Source organism: Eurosta solidaginis, chromosome 2, assembly GCF_040869045.1.
Source record: "Eurosta solidaginis isolate ZX-2024a chromosome 2, ASM4086904v1, whole genome shotgun sequence".
Lineage (NCBI taxonomy): Eukaryota > Metazoa > Arthropoda > Insecta > Diptera > Tephritidae > Eurosta > Eurosta solidaginis.
In genome coordinates, this window is record NC_090320.1 from 303,998,094 (window position 1) to 304,014,567 (window position 16,474).

A 16,474-nucleotide genomic window follows, 5' to 3' on the forward strand; every position below is an offset into this window, starting at 1 on the left:
GAGATTGTAGTTATGAGTAGGAGCGGCCGTATGAGCTAGTAGCGCCGTGGGGCGTGAGCAGCAGCGGGTACTTGTTGTGGCTTGCTGAGCAGTGAGGCTGCTAGAAGGTAGTGGGGCACTAAGGCGCAGACTACGGGACGCTCTTGGGAGTGAACAGCAAGGAGCAACAAAAGATTTATAAAAGTTACGAGGACGTTGGGTTTTGGGGTCTAGCCCAGAACATCCTGTCCAATGCAAGCATCCCTTGCACGTGACACACTGACAAGAGTGTGACCGTCCTAAAAAGATATGTTCTGGCAAACTCAGCAAAACCATTTCTCTGGACCGGGGTCAGTTACAGGGCCCGGATTGGGTTCGACACCCTTCCGGAGCAGGAGAATATGGCGCAGTCCCGCTGCAAGGATCTGCTGGGAGGATGACAATTTGTGGGAGGGACGCAACAAATTAAATGGGGTTACACTGAAATGACAGCAAATAAGTACATAACCGTTTTTTAGAGTAGTTCTATTACTGTGAGCACATAGCTGTTTTCGATCACTTCTAAACCAAAAGAGATATAAAAAAAGGCATATGCAGAAATGTGGGTTCTATATAGTGATAATAAAATATGCAATAAAAAAAATTTTTGAAAAAAAAACACATAACTGTTTTCGTTAGCGCAGCAACGATATGCTTTTAATAATTATTAATTTTCTAGTTCGGTTATACATATATCTTAAAAAGAACGTAACTTAACTACTCCTAATTATCGTTCCAATATAGTACATCAATATGTAAACAAATTTCAAAATGATTATCGAAAGAATAATATGATTTTATAAAGTAATTCAAGTAATTTTTTTTATAGCAAAAATGTGTAGCGGTACATTTGGAGTCTAGTGATAACGGTTAAATAACAAGTAAGAAAGGTCGTGTGCAGATAGGAAATATATTGAACCCTCGACAATTAGAAAGATTTTCAGTTGGCGCTTTGTTGGACCGCGATAACCGTTTGAACTGTTAAGCGCCAATTAAATAAGTAAGTAAGAAAGTTATGCATAATCACGTAAAGATGTTGCATGCGCGAACTTCAGCGGAAAGCAGCGGAGCTTCACAAAATTCTGGTAGCACACTTCCACCACACCACAAACTTTAACATAATTTAAGCCCATAAATACACTGACTGGAGTTTTAGAGAGTAAAAATGAAAATTTTGAACAGATAAGTTGAATAAAGAATGTACAAATAATTGTTAAATAAGAAATACAGACAGTGGTAGTTTAACACAATCTGCTGTGGTGAGTGGTGAATATATATATATATGCATAAATTCAGATGAACTTATGATTTTTACAAAGGGGCGTGGCACCGCCCAATTATGATAAAAAAAAGCATCTCAGAACCTATGTTGACATTCTGCACCAAACTTGATGACGTATCGGTCCTCTGATAAAAGTCAAATGTCCATGCTTTGAATGAATATACATTACGGCGGGTCGATTTAAAAATCGCTCATTGCTCTGTGAAAATCATATTCTAGGGATCAAAATAAGAAACTTTGCCGAAGGAACCATACCTCTAAAACGAATTCTGATGTCCCCCACTTTGAGGCGAACTTTTGGTTAGGGGCAATTTCAATTCTACCTGCTGTGTCTTGTGGTGGCTTAAAAACGGTTGAATAAAAAACCCTCACAACTATGTTTACGACATGCAAATGCATCACAGTGATGCCTTGGTTTTAAAAGGGGGTTGTAAAAACGCTAATTTCTAAAAAGATTTTTTAATTTCTTTTCTATTACTAAGTTAAATTCATTTTTTCATTTACATATGTTCTGACTAAATAAATTTCTAAAGAGAAAAATAAACTCCAAAAAGAAAAAACATAGGCATTTCAAAGTGGGATTTTTCAAAATTTGCCCCTACGACCCAAAGGAGGGATATCAGAATTCGTTTTAGAGGTATGGTTCCTTCGGCAAAGTTTCTTATTTTGATCCCTAGAATATGATTTTCACAGAGCAATGGGCGATTTTTTTGCCTCCCCACAAATCGACCTGGTCTAATATACATATATACATGATGCAACAATAACAGGGTGCTTAAAATGTATCGTGAATAATAAAATATTTTATTAATAACTGAATAAAAATTATTGCAAGTTGTTCAATAAAGTTGTATTTGATCAAAATTTAAAAAACTTTCCCACTTTCATTTCTGTAAAACTTTAGTAGTCTTCCGAAAGTCAAATGTGATAAAATAAATTCAAGACAATTTAACTGATGACGGCCGTGGATTTTTCTGAAGCTTCATATTTTAGTCGTAGTGGACGACACTGTGGACTCGCTATCTGGTACGAAATGGTTTTCCACACTGGACTTGAAAAGCGGCTACTGGCAAGTTGAGGTGAAGGAGGAAGATAAAGAGAAAACAGCCTTCAGTGTCGGTGAGGGCCTTTGCAATTTACAGTGATGCCTTTTGGACTTTGTAATGCACCAGCTACTTTTGAGAGACTCATGGACCAGGTACTGAAAGGACTACATTGGAAAACATGCTTGGTGTACCTGGACGACATCATCGTATTAGGCAAGAATTTTGATGAACATCTTAAGAACTTGGAGGAAGTTTTCCAGAGAATAGCTGGCGCTGGTCTGAAGTTAAGTCCCAAAAAGTGTACGCTGTTTAAAAAGGAAGTAAATTATTTGGGCCACAAGGTAACGACAGAAGGTGTCTGTACAGCGAATGAAAAGATAGAGGCAGTAAAGGATAGGCCAAGACCACAGAATCTGCATGAATTGAGAAGTTTCCTTGGGCTGTGCACATATTACCGCCGATTTGTACCAAATTTTGCCAGCGTAGCCCATAGTCTCCACGAGCTAACAAGAAAAAATAAAGCTTTTGAATGGAAGAAGGAGCAAGAAGTAGCTTTCCAAATATTGAAAGAGCGGTTGTGCACTGCCCCAATGTTGGCATACCCGATTCCAGGAGCAACGTTTATTCTAGATACAGATGCGAGCGGATATGCTACAGGAGGCGTTTTATCACAACTGGTCGATGGACAAGAGAAGGTAGTTGCATATTACAGCCGTTCAATTGGAAAACCAGAGAGGAACTATTGCGTTACACGGAGAGAGCTGTTGGCATTGGTAGAGTGCATTAAACATTTTCACAAATACCTCTACGGCCAGCGATTCCGTGTCAGGACAGACCACGCAGCGTTGAAATGGCTTCTGCAGTTCCGTAATCCGGAAGGACAATTGGCACGGTGGATCTAGCGATGACTTTTCCATTGAGCATCGGAAAGGTAGTACCCATGGAAATGCTGATGCAATGTCACGAAGACCATGCAGTCTGGAATGCAAGCACTGCTCAAAGGCCGAGACTAAAGAAGACATTATAGATGTCCGGCTAATGACTATAACGTGTACGGATGAATGGGACAAGGAACAACTAAGAAAGTGTCAGCTAGAAGATACAGATCTGTCACATGTTATGCAAGGGCTCGAACGAAACGAAAGACCAAGCAGAGAGATGTCAGCAGAGAGTCCCATTGCGAAGTCATATTGGGCACAGTGGAACAGTTTAGAATTGATATCCGGTTGCTTGCATCGAGTATGGGAGAGTGAGGATGGTCAATGCAAGAAGAAACTGATAGTTGTTTCTAGGAAGAGGATTCCTGACGTGCTCAGCGAGCTGCACAATGGTCCAAGTGAGGGTCATCTTGGAATCATGAAGACACTCGAGAAAATTAAGCAGAGATTCTATTGGGTTGGTTACCGTCAGTCGGTCACCGAGTGGATTGCCAACTGCGAGGTATGCAACAGAGCGAAAGGGCCCAAAACCCGAAGTCATGGCCAGATGAAGCAGTATATTTCAGGTGCACCATTTGAAAGGATCGCCATGGATGTCGCAGGTCCATTTCCTACTAGCAACCGCGGAAACAAATACGTACTGGTGGTTATGGATTATTTCCGTAAATGGCCAGAGGTATACCCAATCCCAAACCAAGAAGCAGAAACAGTAGCAGAAGTGGTTAAAAACGAATGGGTTGCAAGGTATGGTGTACCAATAGTTACATTCTGACCAAGGCAGGAATTTTGAATCAGCTGTGTTCCAAGAAATGTGCAAGAAGTTGGGCATTCGAAAAACACGGACAACTGCATTGCATCCTCAGTCCGATGGTATGGTGGAACGCTTCAATAGAAAATTGGAGGAGCATTTAAGGAAAGTAGTAGACAAGTACCATAAGGACTGGGATACACACATATCATTATTCTTGATGGCCTACCGATCGGCAGTACATGACACAACGGGCCAAACTCCCGCAAAGGTAATTTTTGGCAATTACCTTCGACTGCCAGCTGATTTGAAGTATGGGATAGATGCCGATGCCGAGAGGAATGTCAAGAAATCCACTGGTGTCTTGGAAGAAAAGCTGAGAGAGATACACGATCTGGTAAGGCAACGAGCAAAGATTATGAGTGACAAGATGAAAGCGAGGTACGATAAAGCAATTAATTCGGAAGGGTTTCAGGAAGGAGATTTGGTGCTGCTATACAACCCACAAGGAAAAAAAGGTTTGTCCCCGAAATTGCAGTGTAACTGGGAAGGCCCATACAAAGTTGTAAAACGGATCAACGATGTAGTGTACCGCATACAAACCATTGGCAAACCACGAACCAAAATGAAAGTGGTTCATTTGGAGAGGCTAGCAGCGGTTAAATCGAGAGATTTGTCTAATCGGGACGATCAGACTTAGGTGGAGGGCAGTGTTACGAATATTAGCAAAACTAAGGAGTGCTGCCGTCTCTAAGCCGATGCTAAGCAGTGACGTGAATGCACATCAATAATTCAATCATTATGTATCTACATAAACGAAACAATAACTGCGTCTACATATATGTACCATGTACGTATACGAGCAGCGGAGAGTCAATGCACTAACACATGCATATATCTGAGATACTACTATAAGTATGCAATGAGAAAAACTAGAAAATTGTGCAATTGTAGTTACAGCTGAGAAGTTTGAGAGCTACTGGACTAGTAGATTCTGGAAGCGCCTAGAAGATGTATAAAATTGTGCAATTTTAGTTATAGCTGAGAAGTTTGAGAGCTCATGGACAATGCTAGTAGATTCTAGAAGATGCGAACGAGGAAACCAGAGAGTATAAAAAGCCGAAGATGTAGAGGCGCTGGAATTCAGTTTGATTTGAGTTGTCAAGCAGTTACGACTAAGACGATATCTAGCGAGCAATAGCAGTATTATTTTGAAAGTCAGTTTCATTTAACCTTCACCGCAGCAGCAAGCTTTAACTACATAACGCAGCAGTATTTACATATGTAAATCCTCTAAGTTTTTGCAGCTTTCGTACGTTTTACACTTGGAAAGTTGGGGGTTTATTTCAAAATTTCAAATTTACTAATCAAGTAGGCATTGAAATATTTTTTTCTCAGAAATTATCAAGTTGAATTTTTTCGTGGAATCGGTGAACCAAATTCTGTGTCAGTCGCTGATGCGATTTTATTACAGTGAAAATTAAATCATATAAATACTGGAATATGCAGTTTTGGATTCTCAGTCTTTTTGGATTTTTAAGCGAAACACGTCGTATATTAAAACAACAACAATAAGATTAGTGGCCATTAAAATAATATGGAAAATAAAGTGAAATATTTAAAATTTTAAGTTCCGCTGCAGTGGCTCGGTAAGTACTTTCCCCTAGATTTTATACATAAATATTTTAATTATTTGCGTATCTTACTTCTAGCCTGTCACATGATATGAAAGAAAAATACTTTGAAGAGCTCCTTCAAAACTTGGACTCTGATAACGAGAATGATGCAACCGACTTTGCCTTAGATGAACTTGGAGACAATGCCACATTTACAGAGGGCGGTATGAAATACCAATTGGATTCTGAGGTTGAGTTAGAGGTATATCCAATTGAAGGTGGGCACGGCGGCGATTCGGATGTCGAGCGGAGCTTGGAGGAAGAAGCTGATGACGCAGATGATGAAGTCAATGAACAGCAAAACGAGGAACAAAATGAAGCATTTTACGTTGGCAAAGATGGCACAAAATGGAGCAAATCGCCCCTCGTTTTTTGTGAAGCTCGCTTCGTTGGTCCAAGCTCTGGTACAAAGAATTTAAGCGAAGTGGATACTTTCTTTCGGCTAATGCATGCGACCATGCAATCTATTATCTGTCGTAATACTAACAGAAAAAGCAGGGCTGTTTATCAGAAGCTGGAGAGTGAAAGAGCATCAACTAGTAAATGCAGACAGTAAGTATGCATTTTTTTCAAGTTCTAGACCAATTAATTTATGAAAATTTTTACTGGAAAGTCTAACAACGTGCGGGAGGTAAATCAAGGGGAGAGAGTTGTCAAAGATCTAGTTTCATGCTATAAAAATTTTGGTCGAAATGTGACATGTGACAAATTTTTCACATCCATTGCCCTAGCAGATACACTGGAAAATTGACAAATATCTTTGGTTGGCATAATGAAGAAAAACAAAGCCTCTCTGCCTTTGTAGTTCAAAGCCTCATCTCAAAGAGAAGAGTTGTCAACATTGTTTGGGTTCGGACAAAATAAAACAATTTGCTCATATGTTCCGAAGAAGAATAAAGCTGTAGTTTTACTGTCAACATTGCTTAGCGACAGTACAATATCAAATTTAAAAAAAAAAAACGAACATTATATTGTTTTATAACAAGACCAAAGGAGGTCTGGATACAGTGGACAAAATGCTGGGACAATATTCATGCAAACGCAAAACAAACCGCCGCTTGCACTTTTTTATATTTTTTAGACATATCTGCTCTTGCTGCATATATCATATATACGGAAAATAATCCCTCGTCTATAACATAAAATTTTATTTGGCTATAAAACTCCCCTTTATTTTACAGGTCGCCGTCGCATGTTTTTGCAAGTATTGGGAGAAAAGTTATGTATGCCTCTGATACTGAAACGGGCAATGAAGCCAAGAATTGTAGCTTATTTTCCAACGCGTAGCGCTATAGACTGCGTGACTGGGAAAAGTATTCAGACCCTATCAGCAAAGGATCTTGCATTCGATGAAACTTTTTAAGATAAGGACGATCGTGGGCATTCAAAAGTTATGGGAATATGCTTCACATGCTATCGCAAAGAATCTAAAAGAAAGAGACCGACAAGAAGACTATGCCATCAGTGCAAAAAGCCTGTTTGCATTAATTAACACAGTAAAACACTAATAAAATGTAACAATTGCCAACATAATATTTCCAAATAAAAAATAAAAAAATGTTTTCTGACTCAGTTCTGTGCGAAAGAAGATAACCTTACTTCAAAACCTACATAAAATACCCCATATTTACATATGTATATACCGCTGCGATATGGACACAAAGCGAAAAAATACCCATAAAAAGTAAAAATAATAATAAAAAAAAAATTTTTTTGTGTTAATTTTGGATAAAAGACGAAAAGTTGGCCACTGAGTCCAAACGGCTTTAAAATCCGACCTAAAATGTAGAATTTACAACATTTTGAAAATTCAAATATTTACATATGTATATACTGCTGCGGTGAAGGTTAAGCTATCAGTTTGGTTATTAAGCTATTCGTTGCACAGTTTGAGTGTTATTGTGAAGTATTTTAATAAAGGCCATTTTTCCATTCTTCAATATTGGAGTTATTTATTCAACAGTTTAGCAATACGAACCTAGCAAAAGGGCAACTAAGAGGATTTGCAGCAAATTCGTTACAATATTACCATATGTAATTATTTCATAGTCTAGATTTATTCTTTGTTTATCAAGTGCGCAGAAAGATTTGCAACATTTAGAATCATATGGTAATAAGAAATAACTGTCTAAGTCCTATGTAAAAATATAGGAGTTAGGCTGTTATTCCTTATGACCATAGGGCTTAGAAATTTTAGCGAGGGTTGGGATTTGAGGGCTGTGCAAACAAAATTTGCTGCATAGAATCAGTGTTGGGTAACAAAAATCCCAAGCAAGCACAAAACAAAAAGCCATATAAGTAATTTTTTCTGTAATTTCAGTTGTTTTACTGAATTAAAATAAAAAATGTATATTCCAAACAATTTCGTAGTGAGACACTTTCACACCACAACAGAATGTGGTAAACTACCACTGTCTGTATTTATTATTTAACAATTATTTGTACATTTTTTATTCAGCTAATCTGTTCAAAATTTTCTTTTTTACTCTCTAAAACTCCAATCAGTGTATGTTGTGTGCTTAAATTTTGTTAAAGTTTGTGGTGTGGCGAAAGTGTCCGCTGCTTTACGTCTGGCTTTTGGCCCTTTGGCCTTATTACGTTAGAAAAACAAAACAGTGTTGAAAATAAAAAAATGGTTTTGTGTGCTTTTGGCAGAAAATGTTTCAATCAATTAAATAAAATGATCTTCCGCAACAACAAAAAACAAGTAAGGAAGTCTAAGTTCATGTGAAACCGAACATTACACACCCAGCTGTACACTTGAAATGCTGCTGTTGTTTGTTTTGTGTGCTTAATAGTGTTACAAGGCTGCGCAATAATACATATGCATACATAGGTTCTATTCTGAGCTAATTTTCGTTTAAAAAAAGCAAAAAGGATACAGAGGGCTAACACCAATGACCTTGAGCGGGTAATAATGCAGTTTTCCTTCAGATATGGGGATTTACCTACTGTTTATTTTAAAATAAAGATATAACAGAACAATAAAAATACGATTGGTACAAAACTATTTTTTTTTAAGATTTAACTTATTATTTTTGCCTACGACACTTTTTGAAGTCATTTATATAGTGTAGTGTAGTAGAGTGGGCGTGGTCCTTAACCAATCTTAGCCATTTTTAATAGAAATATTTCCTGCTATAGGGAAAATTTGTGTACCCAATTTAATTACGATCCGTGAATTTTTCTTCGAGTTATGGCTCCCGAAACATAGAAAATTGCTCAGTCATAAAAGAGGCGGTGCCACACCCATTTTTTTAAATTTGAAGTTTTTCTATTTATTGCTATAAATCCACTTGGGAAATAAAATACTATAAAGCTATTTTTTGCAAGGATATAGCTTATTTTATTCGTCCACGACCCTTTTAAAAATCTTTTATATAAAAGTGGGCGTGGTCCTTGACCGATTTCGTTAATTTTTCTTCAAAGCAATCCTTATAGTAAAGGCTACCTCTCTGCCGAATTTTGTAACGATAGGTTTAACGATTTTTGATTCATCATTATTTGCAAAATTGATTTTATCACAAGTGGGCGGTGCCACGCCCATTAAAAAAATTTTTTTTTCAAATTTTTAGCAAGAGTCCGAATATCAGTCCACAAGTCAAATTTCAACTTTCTAGGTGTATTATTTACTAAATAATAAAGTTTTTTGTGTTTTCCAAAATGTTATATATATAAAAAGTGGGCGTGGTTATAATCCGATTTCGCTCATTTTCAATACCAATCTATTCTGAGTCCATATAAGGTCGTGTACCAAATTTGGTGAAGATATCTCAATATTTACTCAAGTTATCGTGTTAACGGACAGACGGACGGGCGGACGGACATGGCTCAATCAAATTTTTTTTCGATCCTGATGATTTTGATATATGGAAGTCTATATCTATCTCGATTCCTTTATACCTGTACAACCAACCGTTATCCAATCAAAGTTATAATACCCTGTGTACAAGTTAAGGGGGTATAAAAAGTGATATCTCGCTCCGTCAGTTATTGTTGCTGACAGACATATGTCGGCTTTTTGTTGTGGGGAAAACCCAAAAATATTTATTGTGTTAAAAACATAGCGTTTAGGTTGATTACAAAGCGAGCTTCGCCAATGTGGCGGTCAAAATACATATCGACACTGATAGCAATGTACGATTGATTGTTCTACATATTAAAATTTATGTATATAAGTATGCGATTATTTAATAATTAATTCTTTTCTCACTTGACCTTTCAATAGTTTGAAAACGATTATTTAGAAAGATTATAAAAACGTACGACAACAAACGGCCTCTACTTCTAATTCCGAATTTGGTTTAAAAACGTCCTATATCATGTGAAAATGTCTTGAGCTCATATTGAAATTGCTTATTTTTTCCTCTTATGCTGAGATAAGGAGTTCATACATTCAGCAGTGACGATATATGTACATTTTAAATTTTTTTATTATTATGCCTTTTGGACTTCTCTAAGGCATTCGACATGGTTGACCGACCATAACATTTTATGCATTAAACTTAAATACATACTTGTTTGGTGGCCGCCGTGGTGTGGTGGTATCATGCTCCGCATACCACACCGAATATCCTGGGACAAAGAAACATCGTAAAATTTAGAAAACAGTTTTTCTAAGCGGAGTCGCCCCTCCGAAGTGATTTGGCAAACCCTCCGAGTGTATTTCTGCCATGAAAAGCTTCTCAGTGAAAATTCATCTGCAGATTGCAGATGTCATTCGGAGTCGGCATAAAACATGTAGGTCCCGTCTTGCCAATTTGTAGGAAAAAAAGGAGCACGACGCAAATTGGAAGAGAAGCTCGGATTAAAATTTCGTCGGAGGTTATAGCGCTTTGCATTTATTTAGTTTACTTGTTTGGTTTTTTAGAACTCTTTTAAATTAATGAAGAGCTGTCTCGGGTGTTAAGACAGTCTCAGCTGGAGCTATATTAGGGTCGCTACTGTTCGGTTTATTCGTCAACGATATGTTCTCAGTGTGTAAGTACATGCATATGCAGACGATATTCATGTGTATCTGTCGAGGAAAATTCGGCTTGTTGAAGATTTATGCTTTAAGTTGAATAGTGATCTGTCTGCCATTTAACGATGGGCTAGTGATAATTGTTTATGTTTAAATGCGTCCAAGAGTTGAGTATTGGTAATAGTGTTGTAATTAACTCTTTGTTATGACCACGTAAATAGTGTTGGCGGCCGCCGTGGTGTGATGGTAGCGTGCTCCGCCATCCACACCGAAGATCCTGGGTTCAAGCCCCGGGTAAAGCAACATCAAAATTTTAGAAACAAGTTTTTTCAATTAGAAGAAAAATTTTCTCCGAGCGTATTTCTGCCATGAAAAGCTCTCAGTGGAAACTCATCTGTCTTGCAGATGCCGTTCGGAGTCGGCATAAAACCAGTAGGTCCCGTCCCGCCAATTTGTAGGAAAAATCCAGAGGAGCACGACGCAAATTGGAAGAGCAGCTCGGCCTAAAATCTCTTCGGAGATTATCGCACCTTACATTTATTTATTCTATTTAAATAATGTTGTCAGTAAAGTATATTCGATTTTACGTATATAAAGATTGTCCGCTTCATTTACGCCATTGCAAGCCAAGAGTTAGTTAGCTCGACAGATCATCATGCCACATATGTACTATATACGCCGAACTTGTATATAGCAAGCTTAACTCAATTTCCGCCAACAAATTTCATATTTTGTTTAACAATATTACTCGTTATGTCTGTGGTCTAAATACGAGATCTTGGAGTGTAGTTATCGGTGATTTTCTGGCTGCTGGAAACTGCAGATACATTTATAAGTTACTCGTGTAGAATTTTCCCAAGTACCTATATGAGAAATTAATTCCAACTTAAGGACTAGGCCTCATAGTCAGACAGTACCGAAACATACATTCATATTTATTTGACATCATCCAAAATATTTTTCATCAAAGCTGTGAAACTCTGGAATAACATTCCCGAATCAATCGAATCTGTGCTCAATAGGAGTAACTTCAAGATTACTATGCTTAACTATTTTAAGTCAGTGTAGTGAGTTCCATTGTAATAAATCGTTTTCATCTCTTCCTCTGTTATCTAAAATTTACCTTTATATCTATTTCTCTGCTAATCTTCATGTACCTATTTCCTTTTTAGTTATAAATTAATAGATAATAATCGGTAATTTTAACATATATTGTTAAATTTTGTTCACTAATGTAAGTCTAAAAATACTATACTTGTCTTACATGTACAACCAATGCTGTCTTAAATTAACGTTGTACTCATTAAATTTTTTGAATACTACACGAATAGTTTACTGCGCTATTCTCATATAAATTTAGCTTCTCACTAGGGTAAAATTACTGTTCTCACGAAAGCCTTTAGCTATTTATAACTTAATTTAATCGATCGATATACTCAACCCGCTAGATAGAATGGTTTTTGTTTTTTTAGTAGTAAAAATTTACGTTCAAGTATTATGCGTTGAATGTTGCATGTCTGCAGTCCGCGACTAAATGATATAACATGCATACATATCTCATGCTATTTATTAAGTATGTACATTAGACTGGGTTGGTCCCCATACAAAAAAAAAAGTTGGTAATGTCCGCCCCTAAATTTAAAGATTATGTTGAGAGGGTTTTGGAACAAATTTTTTTTAACAGCTGTTATATGAGGTGAAAAGTCAGACTCTGACTTCTAACTACAGTCAGACTCTGATTCTCGAAATTCTGAACTTCTAAAGCCGATATCTATTTTTAGTACTTTGTTTACATAAGCCTCAATCTCTACAAAAAAGTGGGGTTTGTCCAATACCCAGAAAAAAAGTTGATTTTGTCGCATAGTGTTATTATTATAAATACGAAACAACAGGTTTGCCTCACTTATTTACTTTGACTTCCCCTATTTATCATATTTTCAATGCAAACCCTAATAATAATTTTTCCTCCAAAAATATCATGAGTTTCCGGTCTAAGTATAATAAGAATCAGGTAAAATAACAGTTGCAATAAATATTGAAAGTGCTATAACTTCTTTGTTTATTATTTTAGTAATATGGTTTCAAAGCAAAATTTTCTTGAATTTGTAAGCACTTTCGTTTGGTAAGGAAAAAAGGATACTTTAGGGGGGTACAACTTTGTTAGCTGACCTAATCATGTGAAAACGACTTTATAGCTTAAAAGGACATTAAACGGAAATGTGAAGCTTCTCAAGACCAAAATAATGACGTATCAATTTTAAAAATCGGACGTCAAATAACCAAGTTACAACGAAAAAACCTTTTCGACTGTATTTCGAAGGATCAAAAAAAATATAAAAAAATTTTCCGAAACCCTCTCAACATAATCTTTAAATTTAGGGGCGGATATTAGCAACTTTTTCTTTCGACCCAGTCTAATGTATGTACATATATCGAATACAAGCCACGTATTTGACGTCAATATATATTTTTTATGAGCTGCAGAGCAACACATTCTATAAATATTGGAGAAGAAAACATTAGGGTTGTGCGATTGATTAATTACGTAAATTTTTGATCAATCACGTTATCTTTATTATTTTGATTAATGAAAAAGGAAATTTACTGCCACCTTGTTTAAACTTTTCAAAGATGATGTATATCAAAGGGCTGTGCACTGCCCATACTAACTGAATATAACATGCGGCATATCTCGGCAAATAGTCATGTAAGAACAGTGAAAATCGATAAAAAAATAACCTTCTGTTTGAAAAGTGGGTGTGGTGGTCCAACGAGTTTACTTAGGTCTTTAAATGATAGCAAGTACAACACCCCTGCCAAATTGCAACATGTAATCAACGGATTTTAACTTACGGCTTGCAAAATTCTTACATTTTCTTTTACTAAATGTGGATAATTTTCCAAAATTTTACTAAATTCCTATTTTGTGTTGTCGTCAAACAAGATAAACTACGTTTTCTTTATTTCTTTATTTTTTGCATGAAATCCGATACTGGAGCGCAGACGAGAACAATAATCGCTGCAGCAGCATGTAACAATACATGCGGTGTGAGGGAAAGGGACAAGAAAATCTGGGTGAATTGGAAATTAGAGCCATCCAGCAACTAATTTTGCTGGAATTCGATATTTTGAACTGATATTTGCAGTGCCGATCGGAATCATTTGCATTCCGACAGCATTCAAATAATAAGATGTAAAATCGAATATAAGACCAAACAAAAATTGGAACCTCCCAATATATATGTATATGTAGAGCTGTGTTGATCCAATATTCATACATTCCGACAGCATTATTACAAAAACTAATGATCGAGCCAAGAGCTGAAGTAGGGGGGTGGTGTTGGAAACACGTTCTTTCCGACATCCCCTAAAACAGTGGCTCCCAGACTCGCCCGTCTTTTATGCCAGCCGTACCGGCAGATTGGAATCATTGGCATTACAATAGCATATTCAATAAAATGAGTTGTAATAATGAATTATATTTAGTAGTTTAAGTTTTAGGCCTAAACAGCCGTAATAATAATTAAATTTAATAAATTCGCCAAGTTAATACAAATCTATTCTGGGTATACCGAATTTGGTAAAGGTGTCTCCATTTTTGCTCAAGTTATATTGTTAACGGACGGACAGATGTGATTTGATCAACATTGAAGCGAAATCAAAAGCAGCTTCAAAATAAAATGTAAATGAATTTTTTTAGCTCTATTAAATATATGGGCATACTGCAGTTAAATCCTATGTATAATAATGCATCATATGCAGAAAACCAGTGAACCCTTCTTCTTTAAGCAATTAGTTTGAAGGGCAACGATCACACAAAATAACAGGAAAATCACAGCATAAGCTGTGTTTTTGTGAATTATTGGGTAACATGAATTTAGGTGAACTTGAATAAAAGTGATTATGCATATCGCCCAATAATAACAATTAGCAGCTGAAATAAAATGATTAAATCTGTTGAAATAAAATTTATTTGTTCAGCAGTGTAAATTGCCCATAAGCGAGGAATGCAAAATTCACGTCTTACTAAAACAAAATCATTTTCACGCGGTACGTTTGGTGTATTTTCAAAATAAAGACACATGCGATTGTTTATCTTAGCACCAGAAAAGAACGCATACATAATACATACATTCACATGTATATATAAGATATTCGTAGATAATACGAGTATAGCAAAAAAATGGGTATCTACAAATGTACATATATCTTTTGGTTATAAATAAACGTCTAATTTAGGGAACCGCTCCAAGGCATATTACAGTATAGACCGTCTGTGCATTTGACTAGCCATGAGTCGAGACATAATTTTAAGTATTTATGCGACAGCTAAATTTGCAAAAATATTTTTGTTTTTATTTATTTCTTTTAAAGGAATGTTTTATAAAGCTATACTTTATAGAATTCATATACCTACTAGAGCCTACGATTTCTTCTCGAACACAAGCGAGATTTTCGAGACCCGAAAAATCGAGAACTCGACTTCTCGCGAGATTCTCGTGTCTCGAAGCACTCGTAATACCCGCGAGCTTCTCGACTTTCAATTCAGTCGTTGCATTGGCGGTATTCTATACAATTCGGTGGTTTTACTTGTGGTTTGGTGGACATTTGTGCTACAGAAGAAATCGTAAGCTCTATATAAAACAGCCAATGAATCGATTAAATTGAATGTCGAGAAACTCGCGAGCCTTACTAGTTATTCGAGATTCGAGAATCTCGCGAAGGAAGACGAGACTCGGGAGAAATGTCTTCTCGAACAAGTTCGAGAAATCGTAAGCTCTAATACCTACATACGTATAATACTTCTTTCCAGGCATGCTTAACGAACGAAACGATATCATTTCGTTACGATAATCAACGTTAATAAACGAAACGAAATGACTTCGACTTAACGTTAATTTGACGATCTTAACGTTAATAAACGAAACGAAGTGACTTCGTTTCGTTTATTAACGTTGATTATCGTAACGAAATGATATCGTTTCGTTCGTTAAGCATGCCTGCTTCTTTCTATATTGCTACTAAAGGCTGGGTACACTTACAAGCATCAGAGTGCTGATATATTGCCTTTTATATGTTTTTGTGTTTTGCAATTAAAAATGGCTAATGAAACCATTATACATATATGGAGCGCCAACAGCACTTTTAGTGCCAGTAACCACGCAATAGTTCCAAAGAAAAAATTGACACCATGTTACTGTACAAGATGTGTTTTCTTTGAAGACCTCTTGAGGGCATGGAGTGAAAGCCTTCTAAAAAATTTTATTTTTTTTTTTTTACAGTTGCTGTGAGGGCCCCATATGAATGTTTTGTTTTAAATTGCTATTTTTAAATTCACTTACCATCATAGTTACGAATTTCCAAATCGGGAGGTAAAGTTGCTGCACTAAGGGATGAGTATACCTTATCATTCGACCTGTAACCATACTGACGATGCGCCTCATTAATCTCTGAAGCACTAATTGGTATCGTTAATGCATTTACACATTGTTCATCACCGGACATGCAAGCAAGATGTAGCGCTGTATTTCCTTGGCTATCACGAATACAAGGCTGTAAATTAAACAATTATATGCAATACATTCATAGCATCTTATTGAAATAAATAAATGCAAGGCGCGATAGGCTCCGAAAAGATTTCAGGCAGAGCTTTTCTTCTAATTTGCGTCGTGCTCCCTTTCTAATTTTCCCTACAAATTTACGGGACGGGAGCTAAAACATCCGAACGAATCTGCAAGGCAAATGAGTTTTCACTGAGAAGTTTTTCAGTGGCAGAAATACACTCGAAGTGCTTGCCAAATCA

At 36.5% G+C, this 16,474-nt stretch overlaps 2 protein-coding genes across 9 annotated transcripts in view; one reads left to right on the top strand and one right to left on the bottom strand.

The window, feature by feature from the left end:
- Positions 1 to 16,474, bottom strand: part of LOC137241363 (NF-kappa-B inhibitor cactus-like) — a 67,957-nt gene that overhangs the window by 29,714 nt on the left and 21,769 nt on the right. For all 8 annotated transcript variants that reach the window (XM_067768892.1, XM_067768896.1, XM_067768893.1 and 5 more), the window contains one exon: positions 16,014 to 16,224. In XM_067768892.1, coding sequence (XP_067624993.1) covers positions 16,014 to 16,224 — 211 coding nt within the window. The remainder of the gene's footprint in view (positions 1 to 16,013; positions 16,225 to 16,474) is intronic.
- On the top strand, positions 5,564 to 7,549 carry LOC137241366 (uncharacterized). Its single transcript, XM_067768905.1, has 3 exons — positions 5,564 to 5,681; positions 5,745 to 6,260; positions 6,890 to 7,549. The coding sequence occupies exons 2-3, from the start codon at positions 5,758 to 5,760 to the stop codon at positions 6,993 to 6,995; spliced, it is 609 nt and encodes a 202-aa protein (XP_067625006.1). The 5' UTR covers positions 5,564 to 5,681; positions 5,745 to 5,757; the 3' UTR covers positions 6,996 to 7,549.

Coding starts and splice junctions, on each gene's coding strand:
- LOC137241366 (XM_067768905.1), top strand. CDS start 5,758: ATGAAAGAAAAATACTTTGAAGAGCTCCTTCAAAACTTGGACTCTGAT. Junction 6,261..6,889: donor TCAACTAGTAAATGCAGACA/GTAAGTATGCAT, acceptor TTTATTTTACAG/GTCGCCGTCGCATGTTTTTG.